Raw genomic sequence first — 18,862 nt, forward strand, 5'->3', positions numbered from 1 at the left:
CCAAGAGATCCCAGCGTGAGGGGGGATGAGGCAGGTCTGGGTCCCCTGCCACTCCTAGCTGGACGTGTAGCTCCTCCTTTGAACCCATGAGGACATGCCTTGTCACCCATCTCCTGGGTCTCCAGCCCCAGCAGCTCGGGCTTATACAATTAGCAGTCACAGGCAGCTGGGAGTGGCCAGGATGTTGTCCCCTCAGTTTGAAACTACCTGGACAGAAGGCTGTCTTCAAGGGCCACCTCCTTTCCCTGGCTCACCCCAGCCCTTCTGGGTGGCCTCAGGTACCAGTAAAGGCAAAATCCAAGTGCAGAGAGGACCTGGGATGTCCAAATCCAGCCCCCACCCCCCACCCCCTTCCAGGAGACTGTGTGGGCTGGGGGTGGAGTCCAGGTCGCCGGGCCAGTCCTCTGCTCTGCGGAGGAATGTGCCCCGGCGTTTGCTACCTGCTGCCCTCCAGAGGCCTGGGCCACAAGGAGGCAGACAAGTGTGGGGAATCCCCCAAGGGCAGCTGCAAGGGGATAGGATCACACTCCCCAAGCAGGGCTGGGTCTCCATCTCCAGCCTGCTCCTGCCCAAGCAGAACCAAACTGCCCCAAGGCCCAGGCTGGCCCAACCTCCCCAGACATACTCCCATTCCGTCCTCCCACCTCCCCAGAAGTCCTTCCCGCAAAGGGCCTGGCATGTGACTCCATGGAATCGGTTGCTGGGGACCTAAACATTCACTGAGGGCCTCCTTGGGGAGGATGATGGGAAGGGGGCAGGTCTGGTCTCGATCCCCCCCTGAAATCAGGTCCCCACATCCAGTGGTGGATTCTGCCCACTTGGCATGTCAGTATTGAGGGGTGGTCAGGAGGGAGTTTGAAAACACCAAATGTCACAGAAATGCAATAACCTAGCAGAGAGCACTTTGCTCCGAAGTCCCGGGCTGGGGTGGCCCCTCAGAAGCCCATGCTGCCCTGTGGTGCCCACTCCCATTTCTCAGCTCAAAGCAGCTCACCTGGGGTGAATAGAAGTCCAAATAGCTGTCAGGAAAATGTAGTTCAGAGTAATGTGGGGGCTGACAGATGCAGCCAGGGGGAAAAGGTGCCCTCCAGAGCTGTTTATGCTACCTTGTCCCAAGACCCGGCCTCTGCTGACATTGATCCATTCATAAGCGTTTATTGAGTGCTGACTGGATGCTGAAGGCTGGAGAGGACGGGAAAGTGGGGGTGCCTGAGGACCATCTCTTTCCTCCTGGGGGCTCTTTCAGCTGTGCTGCCAGGCCCTGCTCCCCCATCAGGTCCCCAGAGTCAGCTCCTTGCAGATGGATCTTCCCCCAAATCCAGCCTCCACCGAGCCTGGGTCCCCATGACCCCGAGAGGGCAGCATTCCCATCCTCCCCGAACCAGCCTCCTAGGCAGAAGTGGAGGGACAGCAGAAGGAGGGTGAAGGTCCAGAAGGCTCCCCAGCACCTTTGGAACCTGGATTTTAAAAGCGATGGGGGAAGGAGAAGAACACTTAATAACGGCTAGGATTCAAGACTCCCAAAGTACCCTTCAAAGGAGCAGGGCTGCTAGGCTCTGGCGCCACCTGGAGGATGCTCCTGGAATAGCACCCCTGTGACATTCCTGGTACCAGGACAGGGCTGCCCAGCCTGGGACCCAGAGCCTAAAGCCCAAGAAACTAAACTCTGGCCTGCCGTGCTGCCTTCTCGCTGCCTCAGGGCCCCCAAAACCCCAGATTTGTTAATCCCAGGAGTTACCAGGGAGGCCGGCCTTTCAAAAGTGTGGTAAGGACTCCCCCATCCATCCTCCACATGCAGGGAGGCGATTTTTCTGTTCCCTCAGACTTAAGGGGGAAAAGGGAGATTCTGAGACCCTCATCTCCAGGTCCCTTTAGCTTCCCGGGTGTCCCATCTGGACCTCAGGAAGCCGCACAGGGAATGCTTTCTTCTCCTGGGGGCCATGTCTCTCACTTACAGCAAATGTTCACTGTGTGGCTGCCAGGATGGGGAGGGGTCATCCCGCCCAGTCACCTCCCAGTCTGAGGTGGGGAGGCACTGGACACCCAAGACACCCAAATGGGTAGATACCACCCAGGCAAAACCTCCTCCTCTGCCACTGACTTCCCCAAACCAAATTAAAGTTGCTAAAGTGGATTCCTCCTTTAAAACCTACAGGACCTGAGGTCTTGGCTTCTATAACAACTGCTTCCATTCAAGCCCTAGGTACTCAAAGCCTGCAGCCTGGCTTGGTGTTTGGCCCTGCAGCAGAGTGGTGTCACAGGGAGCTGGGTAGAAATACAGATGCTCAGGTCCCACACCCAGACCTGCAGAATTGGAGTCTGCATTTCATGAGCAAGATGGGGCGGCCCCATGCAGTGTGGGGAGAAGTGGTTTGGACCTCAGGAGGCTCCAGCTGCAGCTCCTTAAGTTACAGCCCCAGCTGCCTTCCTGAGCCAATCCCCACACAGCAAACTCACAGAGCTCCCCTCCAACTGACGTTGGCCCAGGTGCCAGGCCTCTCCCTCCTTCTCGCTGCCTTAGATGCCCCTGCCTGAAAGACAGGCCTCCCCCCTTCTAACACTCTCAAATCCGTCCCCAACAGCCGGTTAGCCTCGATCTAACACTCTAACATGCAGACCTGGTCTTGCCCCTTCCGTGGCTCCCTAGTGCCCAAGTCCAAGACCTATAGGTGCTTCTGCTGTGCCCAAATCACTAACACCTACCTATCCACCATGCATGCACACACATTCTTTCCCAGACACACTAAACTTCACTAAATTCCTGCACAAGCCCCGATGCCCCGGCCACACTTCCAGCGCTCCACCAAACAGAATTAGACTTCCAGAAGCCACTTCCTCCAGGAAGCCCTCCTGGACCCCTTCATCTGGACCAAGCAACTCCCCAGCCCCATTCAGCACCCATAACTACCTCTCTTCCATCTACCAACCCAGTGCTTAGCACAGAAAAAGCACACAGCTACCTGGCAAATGAGTGAACAAAAGGAGAACAAATGAGGAAGCTGAGGTTCAGAGAGGTTGACAACTTCTCTCAGACCACACAGCTCCTGAGTGCCAAGTGCGATAGGAGCTCCTGTTGTAACTCTTCACAGCTCCCACCACTAGTGCCCCTGGCCTCCCTTCCAGATCACCCCATACCCGGAAAAGGATGGCATTTCCCCCATGGACCCAGAGAGGTAGAGTCCCTTGCCTAATGCCACACAGCAAACCCCAGCTTCAGCTTACCCACATTGGACAGCACTTCTAGAATATTGTTCTAAACTGTCTACACTGATCATCTCCCCCAAACCCTCTGAAGTGGGTACTGGGGTTAATTCCACTCCCCAGAGGCCCTGAGGGGCTCAGCCATTAGCCCAGGGCAGATGCCCTTCACAGCAGGTCCCCCAGCCACCTGCATAGGCACCTCCTCCTCCGGCTCCTCCTCCTCCTCGGCAATGCCCTGAATCCTGTGTCTTCGCCTTGTCCGGCCGGGCCACCCTTTTTCCAGCAGAGTTGCGGTTGGTGTAGCTGTAGACGGAGGTGTAGCTCTGGTCGGTGAGTGGGCAGAAGCGGCGGGTGTGGGCATGCTCACGTGTGGCACCGCACTGGGGGCACACATAATCTCGAAGGATGGGGCACAGCACCAGGCCTGCCTCGTCCTTGAGCATGTGGGACTGGTAGATGGCCCGGGACTCGCCGTTGTGTTTGCAGAAAGTGCACAGGCGTTCAAGAGCTGGTGCAGTTTCTGGGCTGGGCCTCTGACCCTGCAGTCCTGGAGCTGGCTTTGGCTGGGGATCCGACCTGGTCTTGGGCTCCTCTTCTCCATGCAGAGTCCCCACCAGGTTTGCCAAACCCAGGTAATCTGTCCACAGATCAAAGGTCCCCATGGCTGGGCAATGTGTGCCAGGCAGAGGGGCAGAGAGAGAAGCCCTCCCCACCCGTTCCCTCCCCTCCCCTCCCCTCCCCTCTCCTCTCTGGAGCCTAGGCTTCTGGACTGTCGGTTCCCTCCTTATACCTCCAAGGGAGTGTGAAGGGGGAGGAGCAGGCAGTGGGAGGCTCCATACTGTCACAGGGGTCTTGCTGTATCTCCCCTATAAATGCACCTGCCAGGGGAATGCATGATCTCTGGGTGGGTTGCAGATGAGGGAGGGAGGGAACACAGGCTGCAGGGGGCTCCCACAATTTGGAGCCACCCCCCACCAAAGGACAATGGGAGGACTAGCCTGGTCTACCCCTCCAGAGACAGCTGGCCACTCCTGCCCCACAGGGTGATGGGGGGTGGGTTTGGAAGCCCCTCCCCAAAGATAAGCATTGACTGAACTAGTAACTTTGTAACTTCTTTCTTCCTTCCCCTGGATGGTGGGGAGGGGCCGGTGCCCCTGGGCTCTTTGGGGAGGCAGGGAGGTGCTGCCCCTCCAGCTGTCTCCAGAAGGGAGGTGGTACCTGGCTCATGTGGTGGGGGAAGGGAGGATGGGGGGGAAACAAGACTAGGCCCCCCCAACTCTGGTCTCCCTAGGGAGCTTTCAAAACCCATGTAATGGAAGAATAAACTGAGGTAGGAAGCCACCACCAGTAGAGTTATTCACAAAGACAAGTACAAAAGCCTGCTTCCCCCATCCAGTTACCAAAGCCCTCAAGACTATATGCTGGCTCTGGGGGGTTAGCAGAGGCAGAGGCTGGGCTAATGGGGGGGGGCAAGCACTAGCAGGAACTGTAATCCCCACCCCCTCAAATGAGAGCTCAGTCTCAGAAGGGCGGGGGTGTGTCCAGGAGTTACCCAGGTGGGGCACAGACTAGCAGGTGGAGGAATCAGCCAGCATCAAGATACTGGTGGACAATTTGAGGGTAAATGGGGTCTGCAGCTGCTGGGCAAGGAGAGAAAGAAAGCCGGACTCAGACTTGTACACAGAAGAGGGTCTACACTGCCTACCCACCCCGTTCATTCATTCATTCATTCATTCGTTCATTCAGGAAATATTGAGCCCTCTGGGAGCAGAGCTCACCACCCAGTTTCAGAAAGGTTTATCTGCTGCCCAGTCCAGAGCTGGTGATCCCCTTACCCCTCCAGGATTTATTTCCCAAATATAGCCTGTGTCCATTAGGATCCGAGGTGCCTACCCTCCCCAAGGGGTGAGAGGCCAGGGTCAGGGCAAGGTTTGGGCTGAGAGACTTTGTGGGAGAATCCAGGGTGGGTCGTGTCCCCCAGCTCATTCCCCTCAAGCTGTGCCTGGCCCAGCCACAGTGACATTCATCCCTCGGCGGGTCTGGCCTGCGTCCTCACAACCCACCGACAACAATGAATGTTGATTGTGACCTTTGCTGTGGCGTAAGGGAGGGGATGTGCTCAGGTTAGATGTGGGGCCCCCATATCCGGAAGGTGCGGGTCACCATGGGTGGACGGCAGTTCCAGGCCTCGGGGTCCACTCAACGGTCGATGGTTTGCCTAAGCTGCCCAAACTCACCGACAGGTTGAATGTTCCCCCAAACCCTTGGCAACTTCTTGGGGGACCAGGAGTGGCGCGGGGGCAGGGAACCAGATAGGGTGAGGGAGGGGAGGAGGGGCTGAGAGACGTATTGACTCATTAAGTTACTGGATACCAACTGTCTGCTCTACACCTGGAAAAAGCAGGAGATAAATATAAATAATAGTAACAGTAAACATTTATGTAGCCTTTGCTATTTAGATGTAGCACTACTGGGTGGAAGGCTTGATTCTTTTTGCATTTACTCAAGTCGTCCTCAAAAAGTGCAGAGTACTCCCATTCGTCAGTTAGGGAGACTCAGGCCAACTGACACAGCTAGTGAGCAGCAGAGGAGGGATTCCTAGTGAGTGGCCCCAGGATGTCCGGCTGCCAAGCGGTTCTGGCCCCAGGATATCCATGCAACAAAGAGATAAACAAGTCATTTTAATACAATGTAAAACTTCCGTGAGCTCCACCAAGTTCCGGGCAAGATTGTTCATGAATTACAACCCCCAGGGAGTTGTCAGAGTCCCCACTTTGCAAATGTGGGACCCACCTGCGGGTCCACTTTTCCACTGGACAGGGAGAGGACCAGAGGGGACACCCGCAGTCCACCTGCAGGGTCTCAGTGAATCTGAATTCAGGCTTTTCTGGGGTCAGCACCCAAGCTCACAGAATGGCGAACGAGGGCTGCCTCCATGATGTAGGATGCAGTGTCGCTAGCCCTCGGCCTCAAAGTAGGTTTGCGGTCAAAACCCTGCTGGGACTCCCATTTCCTCAGCCCTAAAACGGGGCCGCGCGGAGTTGGGCGCCGCCCCCTCGGGTACCCCCCACTCATGAGAGGCCGCCTCCCATCTAGGGCTGGGGACCTCAGGACGGCCTAGAGAGGGGCCTTCAAATTTCCAGTACCCGCCCATTTATCTGAGGGAAATATCGAGCCACAAAGGAACCCTGAGCATAACTCTAAGGCATATCGGGGACATCAGTGTTCTGAATTTGAGTGAACCCCAAAACGCCCTAGGCAGAGGCGGGAGAGTCAGCACGGCCCTCCAAGCCCCACCCCCGAGGCCCCCGCCCATAGGCTGCCCTCAGAGGCCCGCCCCCCGGAAGCCCCAGGCCCCTCCCCCGAGGCCCGTGCCCTAAGGCCCATTCAGACTGCCAGTTCCTAGGACCCTCCCCTGAGGCCCGCCCACATAGACTCCCTTGAAGTCCGCCCCCAAACTCAATGCCCAATAAACCCCGCCCCCTAAACTTGTCCTCGGCTCCACTCCTCTGAGGCCTGCCCTCGGGCCTCGCCCCCAGACACCACCCCTTCTGGCACCCCACCAGTCGTCGGCTCCGGGAGCGACCAAGACCACGGAGTCCCGTCCCCTAGGAGCTCCACCGACCGCGAACCTGTCGGGTCCTCAAGGCCTAGCCCCTGCAGCCCAACGCTCCTACGGCACCTGCCCCCAGATGGATCCCGTCGGGGCCCGACCCATGCAGGACTCGCCCCGGCGACATCCCCTCACCTCCCGAAGCCCCTTCCCCAGAGCCTACCCCCTTGCCCCCGGGCTGGGATCAGGTCACGTTCCCACCCTGGCCTGGAGTTCCGTGTGGGGCGTCCGCCCCTGTGGCCCATCTACCCGGCCAGCAGGGCCCCATCCGGGCGCGGGGGTGGGTGGGCGGCGACCGGGGCTGCACCCTTTCCCCCCACAGAGTACCCAGGCACTTCCGAGCATGTGGGGTCTCCTGTCTTGATGCCTAGAACTCTGAGTTGGGGAGTAGGAATGATAACAATAATAACGCTTTACATATATCCTCCTGTTAATAGGAAATACATTTTATCCATGAGGAAGGAGAGGCTGAGAGTTGGGAACACGGTTCTCGGCGTTTCCTCAAAAGCTTTGTTCTTGATGATTATGAAGCTAGAATGAGGGGTTCATCAGGCATGAGGCACTCTGGTCACGTTTGATGACTCCCTAATACCCCTACTCCTTCTGTGTCGCTTGATTCCCTGAGGGCTTTGACCTTGACCTACTAAGGAGGGAGGTCCCTGGAAGGGGTTTCCCTAAGCCAAGTGCTGGAAGGTCGGGGATGCCCCGTCTGGGATGTCAGGAAGGCGGGGCTGGGGCAAGCATGGCTTTGAGCCAAAGGGACGGATTGGAGGGGCACCGCACCCCCCATCCTATGCGGGAGGGGCTCCTCGGGCCTACCTTGGGTGTGACTGTCTCCTTTTGTCAGCGGTGGTAGGTGCAGGCTTCCCGCCCTCCCCGGTGTCTGTCTGGGTCTGCCTGTTTGGTTCTGATTCTGCCCCCTACGGTCCTGTATTCATGTGGGGCCCCTGCTGGGCTTGTGCTCCTGTCTCTGGCTGTCTGGGTCTGCTGCATGTGCTGGCCCTTTGCACCTGATCTGCGGCTGTCCACCGGTCTCCTCCTCCTCCAGCGTTTGCCATTGGTGAAGGGTGGCCTCTGCTCTGTCTGCACCTCACTGTCTGGACTTGTGAGGCAGGGGGAACCTGACTGTTCCTCTCAAGTGTCCTAAGGCCTTGTGAAGATGGGCTTCCATCTGACTTTGAAACCTAACAAGGTGGAGGGGGGAAGCTGCCTCCTTCCATCCACAACCCCTTGGCCCTGGTGCAAGGGTGGGGTGCCCTTCAGGGCCATTCTGGCCCTTGTTCTGCTGCTGCTTTATCCATAGTCCCTGGGATCCCACCTACTGCCAGCCACACCCCAGCTGGGAGGGTCTATTTGGACAGGTGGCTGGGAGGGAGTGGGGTGAGGAGAGCCTCCCCAAAGCCATGCTGACCCAGGCCCTATTCCCCCCCACCCCTCAGCTCCAGGAATCCAGGAAGGCAGGGCAGCTGGCACGGCTGGGGGTTGGGGTTGGAGGTGAGAGGTCCTGGTGGAGCCAGATGGGCATGCAATGGATGGCAGCTCTGATGTTAAGTTGAAGAACAGGGTGGAGGCATGAGGTCAGAGGTGCAGAGCTGCCAGAGGGTGTCCGGCAGCCTCTGTATGTGCTGTATGTGTGTCCGTGCATATGTTCCGGTAACATGCCCCTGTGTGTCCTGGTGTGCATGTGCGTGGATCTGGAGGGGACGTGGGGGAAGAAGTGGCCTAATAACCTGCTATGGGCTCTCAGGTTCCCTCCATCCTCCCTTGCTGTCTCCTTAGCTTCCTCTCCAGCTGCCCAGGCCTTTCATTCTGGTCCTCAAACAACAGGCTTGTCTGTCCTGCCCAGACCTGGGGGCAACCAGTTGCCTGGAAGCCTGAGCTTCTTTCCCAGGCCCACCAGATATGGGGCCAGATCTGGGGGAGGGGGGAGGGTGAGAAACTCCAGCTTCTCCAGGGTTAGGGTTGGAGGTTGTGGAAGGAACAGATTGATGGGAAATTCAGATGTTTCTCCTAAGGCTCATGGTGCAAGGCCACCCTGGGTGTGAGTCAGGGTTAGCTCCATCTGCCAAAATGCAGGCAGCAGCTGTCTACAAGCCTGTCGCTACAGGGCTGCCGTGGGCTTGGGGTCCAAGCTACTCTGGTGTGCTATTTTGAGGGGGGTCTGAGTGTTTGTAAACGCACGTGGGTATGTGCCTCATGGAAGGCTCTCTCCATGCCCACTGTGTGTGTGTGTGTGTGTGTGTGTGTGTGTGTGTGTGTGTGTGCGCTGGCATGTGTTGGTGCTCCCGTGGGTTTCTGTTTGTGTGTGGATGTCAGTGTGACTGTGGGTGTGTGTCAGGCTAATTGTGGGTAATTGCAGGTCGATGTGTGAGCCAGTGTATGTGGGTGTCTGGCATCTGTCAATGTCACTGTGGGTGACTGTAGTCTGTGTCATCTATGATGCCCCTGAATCCCCCTCACTGAAACGTTAGTTCCAGGAGAGCAAGGATTTCGATCTCTGGTATCCGCAGTTCTAGAACAGTGCCCAACATGTAACAGATGCTCAATAAACAAAAAAATTGGATTTATGGCCCAGCAGGTGACTGTGGATTTGTGCATGTCTCTGTGCCATTTTTATGTAGTGTGTCCAAGTGTATAATCAGGGATCAGGGTAGGAAACCATGGATGTAGGTACTACTGGAGTGTTCCTATCTGAGGGTGGTAGTGACCTAACAGTCTTACTATGCGCAACTGTGCATCACCAGGTGCAGCTGCGCAACTGGGAGTCTGTATGTGTATATATCAAGATTGCCATGACTTGATGTCAGTGTCTGTATGGGCCTTGTACCATCTGTGTGTGTGTGTCCAGTTGCCCAGGTGACCGTGGGTGACAGCAGGTGTGTCCTTGCTCGAGCAGGCACATGGATGTCTGCGTGTGTGTGTGTGCCCAAGTTTGGGTGGATAATGGTGTCTATCTGTACCTTTGTCACTGCATTTAACACATCTCTGGTTGTCCCCATTACTCTGTGTGACACAATAGTGAGCCCTGGGAATCCATGTGTGCATGTAACAGAGAACTCTGTGTGTCAGTGTCATATGCAAGGCTGTGCCTTCGCCCTGGCCATCATCAGTGGCGGCTGTATTTTTCCCAGTGGTGGAGACCACGTCATCAGGGGTGATGTGTGTGCCCACGTGGTAGTGTTATTGTGGGTGACTGTGTGTGTACATGGCTGTATCGGTGTCCCTGCAGGTGATGTAATACCGACAGCGATGTATGCCTGAGGATAGCGTCTGGATTTGGGGGTCTCCAGCAGGGATTTGGGAATATCTCACTGTGGCTCCGGAAATGTATCTGCTAGCAGTCTGGGGCGGTGGGGAATGTCTGGGAAAGGAGATGGGGAACTGAAGTGTAGTGGGGTGCGGGGGTACTTCTCAGCTCCCATCAGCCAATGAAGGGTCTTCTTCATACCCCACCCCCCGGAGTGTCCTCCAGAGCAAGGTCCCCGTAAAAGGCGCCCTGTCGCTTTAAAAGGGCTCCCCAGCAGTGGGATTCCGGGCCATTTTTCCTTTTTATGGCCAGTTTTGGAGAGCGTGTTCTTGTTAGCAAGCCTTGGCCCCAGTAAAATGCCCTGCAGCCGCCGATGGTAATGACAGGCCGGCGGGGAGCCCGCAGAGAGCTCGCGGAGGGCGTCGGGGTCCTGCAGGCGGCACCGCTGCAGCTTCGAGTCCGCGGCCGCAGCCAGGCCCGAGCGGGGCCCCCGCCGGAATCGGTCTCTGCAGGGCCCGCGCAGGCCCGCGCGCCCGTGAACTTGGCCTGGGGCGCCTTCCCGAACGCGCGCGCCGGGCCGGAGCCTCTCCCAGCCTTGGATATCCAAGGTCCTCACCCGCTTTGCGCCCCCAAGAACAAAGCTCGTCGCCGCCCTGTCCCGGGGCCTCCCGGTGGTCAGGTATCAGGCGGCCCAGGCACCGCTGCCCCTGCGCCCCCCGTCATGCTTCTCCGCCCCGCGAAGCATCCCGGCCCGCTCTACCCACGGCAGCCTCGACTCGAGGACTTGTGGGTCTCTCCCCTTTGGGGGGTCTCGTCCCCCCCACCCCCGGCTCCCCTTCTCCCGGAAGGCGAGACGCAGAGATGCCGCCGGGGCCTCCCCGCCCCCCGTCCCCTGCCGCCGCAACAATGGAGGGCCGGGCCGCAGAGGCCGGGGCGCCCGCCCCCGGGCCGCGAGCAGGTGCGCGAGGGGGCCTCGGCCGGGTCCCGCCGCCGCCCTGCCCCGTCGCGCCCCCTCCCCGCGGGAGGCCCCCGGCCCGCCTGGCGCCCGCGCTCACCTCGTTTTGGGCCGCCGCCGCGTTTCCCCTCTTCTTTCCAAAACCCGCCCGGAAAAGCCCCCCAGCCGAGGCGCCTGCACGGAAAATTGCATTTCGGCGTCTCCGGGGCTGGGCGGGGGCTCCCCAGGCCTCGGGCAGTGGAAGGGGGGCTGCGGGGCTCCGGCGCCGGCTCGAACCCGCGGCCGCCGCCTCCCGCCCGCCCGCCTGTCTGTCTCGGTGACGTGCCCGCGCACCCCGCAGCCGCCGCCGCCGCTCCCTCCCTCCTCCCGGCGCCGGGCTGTGGGTCCAGCCGCGGTCGCGTGAGCCCCGGGGCCTTCCGCCAGGCGCACCGGGACGCACGCGGGGATGCCCACGGGGCGCCAGGACGCAGTTCTCGGGGCCCGCGCGGGGGACAAGGGGACACGGGGGCGCGAGCGGGCACACGCAGAAACCCAGACGCATGCAGACCTGAAAGGCGCACGGGAGCACACGCGCACAAAGGCACGCGAACCGCGCACACACAGGGAAGGGTGTGCGAGGGGCTTGGAGACAAAACACCCAGGGGAGATGGTGGCGGGACATGCAGGGGCCTTGGGGTACTGGCCACACGAGAATGTCCATAAAATAAATCTACACACATAGCGACAACCGGGGCTCACAGACATGCAAGCTACAGATACACCACTTACAGGGGGCAGGAAGAAGAGCTTCAGAACTGAAATACACAGAGAGGGAGCCCAGGGGCACACACAGAAAATACATACACATACAGACTCTCAGGGATGACTGCAGAGTGCACACACACACACACACATACACACACACAGGACAGCCAGACATAAATATAACACATGAATATATCCATTAAATAGGAACATGCCCACAGGGACATGCCAGGCACATAGTCTCAGGAGCACACACAGGCAGAGTTCACAGACTCACAAATACATGCACAATTACTCATGTACAAAGGGTTAAAGGCACACTGGAATTCATAAAACAGTAGCCACAAAATGCCCTGGGACAAGTCCCCAGGGCCACAGGGGTCCCAAAGGACACACTGGAAATACAGAGGCACTTCGGGACATGTGTGCCTGGGACCATCTGGCGTAAGCATACACACAGGCCAGGTGCTTGGGCCACATATAGGTGGGCTCAAAGTTGTACCAGGTTAGGGGTCTCCTGACCTCCTGGAGATGCTTATATGGTGCCCACACAGTCACACACACACCCACACACACCAGGTGCCCAGACGCAGGCAGCAGGAATCATACACTTCCTGAGGCTCCTTCCAAGGATCTGCATACAGACCCTCAACACACTCCCCAAAACACACTACCGTGGGGGGGCGGGACTGGTAAAGGGAGGTCACCTCAGGGCAGATGGTGGTGCCAGGTGGCCTCCCATTGGCCAGGGTTGAGCTGACAGATTTTTCATTCTGTTTATTTATTTACCCACAGTCTGAGAGGGGGCCGGAGAAACTTTGACACCCCCCCGAAGCCCAACTCTTAACTCTTGGGGGGTTATGGCCCCCCTTCACCTGGGCATGCCCTACCCCATTGTCCCCCTCACCATGTCCTGCCTGCGTTTCTCTTTGACAGGCCACCTTCCCACCCTCTCCCCCTTTCCTTCAGGTCTGAGCCCAGAAAGCCAAGCTCCAGCTGGCCCAGGAGGATAGGGTCCCCAGGACCCACAGAGGCTACTGGGGTCCCCCCCTACTCCCGCCAAACAGGGGCTAATTCACCGGGAGAAGGAGGCATGCAAGGAAGAGGCTAAGAGTAAAGCGTAATCAGACTTCCGTGGATGAGATCAATTTTGTTGGTCTCCCTCCTATACCCACTCCCACCTCTAACTGAAATGGGAAAGAGGGTTGTTATGGAATATACAACATTCATTAATTCATTTCCAATCATCACAGACTCGCCCCAGCAACCCAACGAAGAGAAAACCCAACTACCCTTTTTACAAATGGGCAACAGAAGCCCAGAGAAGGGCGGCCCCTTGCCCAGGGTGGCACAGCCTGGTAGCCGCAGAGCTGGGATTCTGTGCGAGGCCTTTCCGTATTTTCCCTCCAAGGACCGGCGTGAAGAAGCCCTCCCGCCGGCTCTCCCGCCCGCTGGGCTTCCCGCGTATACCAGCAGAGGGCAGCAGACGCCTCCTCTCTACTCGTTCGGGGGCCTGGTGGATCTCAGCAGTCTCCCACGCTCCCCACCCCCACAGCAGCTCAGGACTGCGCCTGGACCTCCCGGGCTGGAACCTCCACTGCCAAAACGCAGAAGCCCCAGAAGGAAGGAGCTCTTCTTCAATGGACTCCTCTAGAATTGCGGTCCCCACCAGTGCCTCCCTGGCACGTGGTCCCTCTTAATGTCTAACTCTACTCCTTCTTGCTGCAACATGTTTGCAGGGCGGGTAGCTTCGGCATTCCTGAACTGGGTCAGACCAGGAGAGAGGATTCCTGGAGCCCGGCTCAGTGGTCAGTCCTCCCCGCCTCCCCGAGTCCTCTGACTATCCCCTGGAGCCCAGCTCAGGATGGGAGAGGCAGTGGGGGAAGCCCCAGTGCCCGAGAGCAGCCGGGCCGCCTGGTTACTTCGGGCGTGGGAACTGCCCTCCCCAGCCCAGCCCCAGCCCCCAATTCCCGGGGCCCTTGCCAGTGCTGACTCATAGGAGACCCACAGCTGTGACTCAGTGGCGGCTCTTCCTGAACCTCTCCCCAAGAGATTTCCCACCCAATGTCACCTCCTGGCCCCTTGGGGGTCTCCTCAGGGACCTAGATGTGGGCCAGGAGGGTGTGTGAACCAGAAGGCCCTTCTCAGCTCCATCAACACCGAGCTCCACACACCAGAGGGCCCCAAGGTGACCCATGCTGGTTGGTAGGGATCTTGGGTGCCCATATGTGCCCAGACATATGTGCGTAGCTTGGACCCTCAGGACTCAGCTGAGAGGAGAGCTCGAGGAGGCGAGGCACAGGAGGTGGGGATGCCTTCCTCTGCACCCCACCAGAGTCTCAGCTGGGACATCCAGGGCCAGCACAAGGCCCTGGGCTGGAAGCTTATTTCCTCCAACCATAAACCAGCTTCCCCGTCTCTGGAAACGGCAGCTCCATCTTCCAGCTGCTCCAGCCAAAATCTTTCTTGACAAATTCAACCTATTAACAAATTCAGTGAATGGTGTCTGCTAAACACATCTAGAATGCCACCCTCTCCAGGACACCCCCTTAGCCCCCAGCATGTTCCCCACCTCCCTATCCAATGCAAATGCCACCTCCTTGCTCTCCCCGCCCCAGTCTTACACAGTCTGTTCCCCAGGGCAGCCTGAGGGCGAGGGTGCCTGTCAATACCTGAGTCAAACCGCAAGCTCTTCTGCTCAGAACCCTCCATAGCTCCCATTTCACTCAGAGCAAAAGCCCAAGTTCAACCCCATGGAACTTCAGACTCTGTCCTGTGCCTGCCCTCACCTCCTCCATTCATTCCCTTGCTCACTCTGCTCCAGCCACATGGGCCTCCTCATGCTTCCCCAGGCACACCAGGCATGGTCCTGCCTCAGGGCCTAAGAACTGGCTGCTTCCTCTGCCAGGGACTCTCTTGCCCTGTACATCCACATGGATGCCTCCCCCACCTCCTTAAGTTCTCTGTTCAAATATCACCTCGTCTGTGAGAACCCCCCCGACTTTCCCAATCTAAAATCGCACCCCATTGCTTTATCCTGCTGTGTTTTTCCATTACCCTATCACCTTTGACCACACTATATGTTTTACTATATACCTTGTTTCTTGTCTGCCTCCTGTCCTCGCATATCAGTTCCTCCAGGGCAGGAAGCTTTGTTTTGATCATTGTTGTAGCACCCAGGACAGAGTCTCAGACAGTATCTGTTGGGCTGACATACTGTTAATTCCATGTTCCTGGCATGCTGGGGAACAATGTAGACACTGCACCTGTGTGCCACTGCTTGGTGGGAGAATAATCACGTAGCTTGCCAATTGCAATGAAGAGTTTGCCTCATGCTGAGAGCTGAATGCACAGTGAGTGCAGGGGAGGTGAAGATGGGGTACAACCAAGGAAGACTTCTGGAGGAGGTGACATCACACAGGGCCTTGATGGCTAGTGAGGAGTCTGGATTTAAGTAAGACAAAAATTTGGAGGGTTTTTAATTTTAGTTAGGTTTATTGAGATATAATTTACATAAAGTAAAATTCAGCTTTTATACAGTTCTGTGAGTTTTGACAAATGCCAACAGGTGGGTCATCACTGCCTGAATCATCGTATAGCAGAATCCTTGGGAGGTTTTAATCAAGAATATGAGGTCACATACACCAGGCCATGCACACAGCTAAGGGGACAAGGTTGGAAACAGAGGGCTACTGGGAAGTGGCTGTCCAGGTGAACTGGATTAAGCCAGGGTCAGAGGGGAATAATGGGAAAGCACAGCTTCAGGAAGCGGGGCTGAGAGTTCTTCGAGGTGGACCAAATGTAGGGGCTGATAAACCAAAGAGGAAGAGTAGAAATCCCTGGGGGCAGGCTGAGTTGGAGGCACCTATGAACACCTGGGACGAGATGTTCAGAGAGGGTGTCATCAGTATATGCTGATCCAAGTTATGTCTGGGGAGAAGAACATTTGGGAGGCATTTCCCAAAGAAGATTAAGGAGGAGGAGGGACACCAGGAGAACACAGTATCCTATAGTCAAGGAGGAAGTGTGCAAAGAGGACAAATGCTACTTAGAGGTCGAGGAAAGTTGGCCTTACTGGACAATTTGGTGTCAATAGTGTGACCAGGCAGCCTCTTGAGAAGTAAATGGGAAGAAAGGAACCAGAGACAGTGAATATAGCACGGCACCCTCCAGAAGAAGTATATGGTGAGCCACAAATGTGAGCAGCAACACACTGAAATTGTTAGTAAAAAGAACTAGGTCAAATGAATGTTAACAGTGTATTTCATTTAGCCCAATATATCCCAAGTAGTATTGTTTCAAAATGTGATCAAGATACAAATTATTAGATACTTTACATTCTTTTGAAAATAATTTCATACATCTCCATTTGGGCTAGCCACATTTTAAGCACTTGGTAGCCACATATGACCAGTGGCAATCTCATTGGAAAGCTCAGGTCTAGACAGGATCCATTTTTGCCCTTGTGTGACTCACCTCTTTCACAGCTCCCTAATCCCAGCCCTGCCAGATCCTGCCTGTGTTTGAAATGTTGATATTCTATTCATCATGAGCTTTTGGTATTACTTTTGATTTTCAGAAACAGTGTGCTCAGATATTATTTAATCCCCCACATGAAAACTTGTACAGAATGTTCATAGCAGCCATATTCGTATGAGCCTGAAAGTGGAAACAACCTAAATGTCCATCAATTGACGAATGGAAATGAAAATTATTTGGCAATAAAAAGGAATGAAGTAGCAAATACGTGCTACGACATGAATGAACCTTGAAAATGAATGAAACTAGTCACAGTCACATTGTGTGAATCCATTCATACACAGAGACAGAAAGTGGATTAGGGGTGCCAGGGGCTGGGGAGGAGGGAGGGAAAATGGGGAGAAACCGCCAATGGGCACAGGGTTTCTTTTAGGGATGATGCAAATGTTCTAAAATTGATTGTGGTGATGGTTGCACAACTCTGCAGACCTACTAAAAACATGGAATTGTGTACTTTAAATAGGTCAGTTGTCTGGCATGTACATTTCATCTCAATAAACCTATTATAAAAAATATTTACTCTTGATTGCTGAGTGTTTTGGTGCCCCCTTCACTTCTGTGTCCTGGTGAAATGCCTCAGCCTCCTGCCTTTAGTCAGAGGGTCCTGCTACCTCTTCCACACCAAGTTCAAGAAGGTGAGAAGGCTTCTGGGAAGGCAAAGAGAGGAGGTCTGGGCAAAAGGGTGATAAAACCAGAGAGACATGGCCAGCTGTGCCCCCAGCACCCCTTTTTCCTGCCAGATGTCATGGGCTTCTCTGAGTTGCAGGCTTTCTGGGGCGATGATGGTTGCCACTGGGATCTCTCTAAAGCCTGATTCCAAGGGCCTTCAGCCTGCCTGCACCACTCGCAGCCTGACTCAATTTGCCCGCTGTGTGCATGTGACCCTCCACTGTCCCCAGAGTGACTCAGGCAGCCTGAAAGACCCCTCCCTAGGGACACCCAGCTGCCCATGGTGACTTTTCACAGACATGGCAGAAGCAGGCTGGCACCTCCTGGGCCCAGTCAGGGCTTCTGGGGGCAGCTCAGCAGAGCCTTGGCCCCACAGCCCACCCCGCCAGAGGGCCTAAGGGCTGGGAGAGGGGGTGGGGAAGCTCTTCTCAAAGGGCCTTTGTGGGAGCAGCTGGGGGGGCTGCTGGGGGACCCCGCCCTGCGTGACTCACTGCTCATTGCTGGGCGGTGACTCACACCCAGGCCCCCTTCCCGCCAGCCTGCAGCAGGTGCTGCCAGTTCCAGCTTTGGGATGGGGGCCTCCACTGCCACATGCATGCCACCCTACCCTGGGCCTGGGACCCACCCACCCTGGAACCTCATAGTGCCCACCCTGCCCTGCCATCCTTGTCCCGCAGGGCTCGGACCAAGGAGAATATGTCCTACACTCCCTCCCCTCCTGGGTTGGGGGCAGACCCCTGGTACAGAGATGTGCCAGCCATTGTCTCACTGCTTACTCACGGAATCCTCAAACCACTAAAAGATGTAGGGCGTTCTTGCTACCTCCTTTGACCGGATGGGGAAATTGAGTCTCTGTGAGGTTGTGGAGTTTGCCCAAAGACCCAGGAAGTCAAACCCAGCCTTGGGCATACTGAAAGTGCTGCCTGGGAGTATACCTGGGTAATGATCCCAGTTGCCTCGTGCACCAGGGGGAGTTACTGCAACCTGCAGTGACGCCTCCATTTTACTGATGAGCAAACTGAGGCAGCAATGAAGACTTGTCACAGACTGAGAGGAAGAGGCTGGGCCGGGATTCGAAGCGCGCCCGGGAGCCGAAAACTTGCTCCGCCGCTTCCCCACGGGCCTCGGGCGCGCACTTGGGGGTTGGAGCGCCCCCGCCGCCGGGCCCCTCCAGCCTCCTGGGCCGCCGAGGCCGGGCCGCCTGCCAGGCTGCCGGGCGCCGCGCCCGCCCGCATCACGCCGCTGTGAGTCACCGCTCCGGCCCCGCCCCCCGCGCCAACAAACAGCGCGTTGCCCGGCAACCGCTGCCGGGGGCCCGCCCCATCCACGCTTGGGTACCTGGGTTCGAGCCTCCAGTTTGGTGCTAACGGCAAGGGGCTCCCGGACCTGATGACTTTATCCAGATAAGGGACACAGGACAGGACAGCAGTCCTAGTGAGCACGGCGACGACAGCGCAGTAAACAGCTGAGGTGCAATGTAGGGGTATGCGTGTGTGAGGGGTATCTCTCCCCAAGCCAGACCCACCCCTTATTCTCCAGGAGGCGGGTGCCACGCTCAGGGATGGCAAAGGCTATTCGCCTTGGGGTGACAGACTCCGAGGAGCTGGGCCAGGGCTGCAGCCACTTTCCCAGAAGGATTTAGGGAGCTGGTCTTCGGTGAGGGGATTAGAAGGGCTGTGGGGGCAGAGGTTGGCTTTTTATCAGTGAGTACTGATGGTTCACTGACATTCTTCCTATTTTACAAATGGGGAAACTGAGTCACAGTGGGGTAAAATCCTTTGCCAGTGGAGGTGGAGCGCCAAGGTTGTACCCAGGCAGGGTGACTTGGGCTCCCATGCCCTTCTCAGCCAGATACATGCCCCACCTTGATGGGGGCCATATTTGCAGGAGTCTG

At 56.9% G+C, this 18,862-nt stretch overlaps 1 protein-coding gene across 6 annotated transcripts; it reads right to left on the minus strand.

The window, feature by feature from the left end:
• Window positions 1-888: 888 nt before the first annotated feature.
• On the minus strand, window positions 889-18,438 carry NANOS3 (nanos C2HC-type zinc finger 3). 6 transcript variants are annotated; one of them, XR_012124393.1, is made up of 4 exons: window positions 17,904-18,438; window positions 16,820-16,946; window positions 11,117-15,204; window positions 5,620-5,838 (listed from the first exon to the last, which is right to left on the minus strand). XR_012124393.1 is itself a non-coding variant. In XM_073220006.1 (3 exons), the coding sequence occupies exons 1-3, from the start codon at window positions 11,733-11,735 to the stop codon at window positions 1,390-1,392; spliced, it is 1,137 nt and encodes a 378-aa protein (XP_073076107.1). In that variant the 5' UTR covers window positions 11,736-13,175; the 3' UTR covers window positions 899-1,389. The 6 variants fall into 6 exon arrangements, 5 of the variants coding, with proteins under 5 accessions (XP_073076109.1, XP_017526196.3, XP_017526197.3 ...); XM_073220006.1 differs by lacking the exons at window positions 5,620-5,838; window positions 16,820-16,946; window positions 17,904-18,438 and adding exons at window positions 899-1,457; window positions 3,389-3,838 and having other exon boundaries at window positions 11,117-13,175; XM_073220007.1 differs by lacking the exons at window positions 5,620-5,838; window positions 16,820-16,946; window positions 17,904-18,438 and adding exons at window positions 901-1,457; window positions 3,401-3,838 and having other exon boundaries at window positions 11,117-13,175.
• Window positions 18,439-18,862: the final 424 nt, after the last annotated feature.

Source organism: Manis javanica, chromosome 13, assembly GCF_040802235.1.
Source record: "Manis javanica isolate MJ-LG chromosome 13, MJ_LKY, whole genome shotgun sequence".
Classification (NCBI taxonomy): Eukaryota; Metazoa; Chordata; class Mammalia; order Pholidota; family Manidae; genus Manis; species Manis javanica.

Bases quoted from the DNA above. Each gene is read 5' to 3' on its own strand.
- NANOS3 (XM_073220006.1), bottom strand. From the start codon at position 11,735: ATGTGTGTAGATTTATTTTATGGACATTCTCGTGTGGCCAGTACCCCA. The intron at 3,839-11,116 runs GTGAGCGCGGGC...ATCTGTGGACAG, and splicing joins CGGCGGCGGCCCAAAACGAG to ATTACCTGGGTTTGGCAAAC. The intron at 1,458-3,388 runs GTGGCTGGGGGA...TTTAAAATCCAG, and splicing joins AGGAGGAGGTGCCTATGCAG to GTTCCAAAGGTGCTGGGGAG.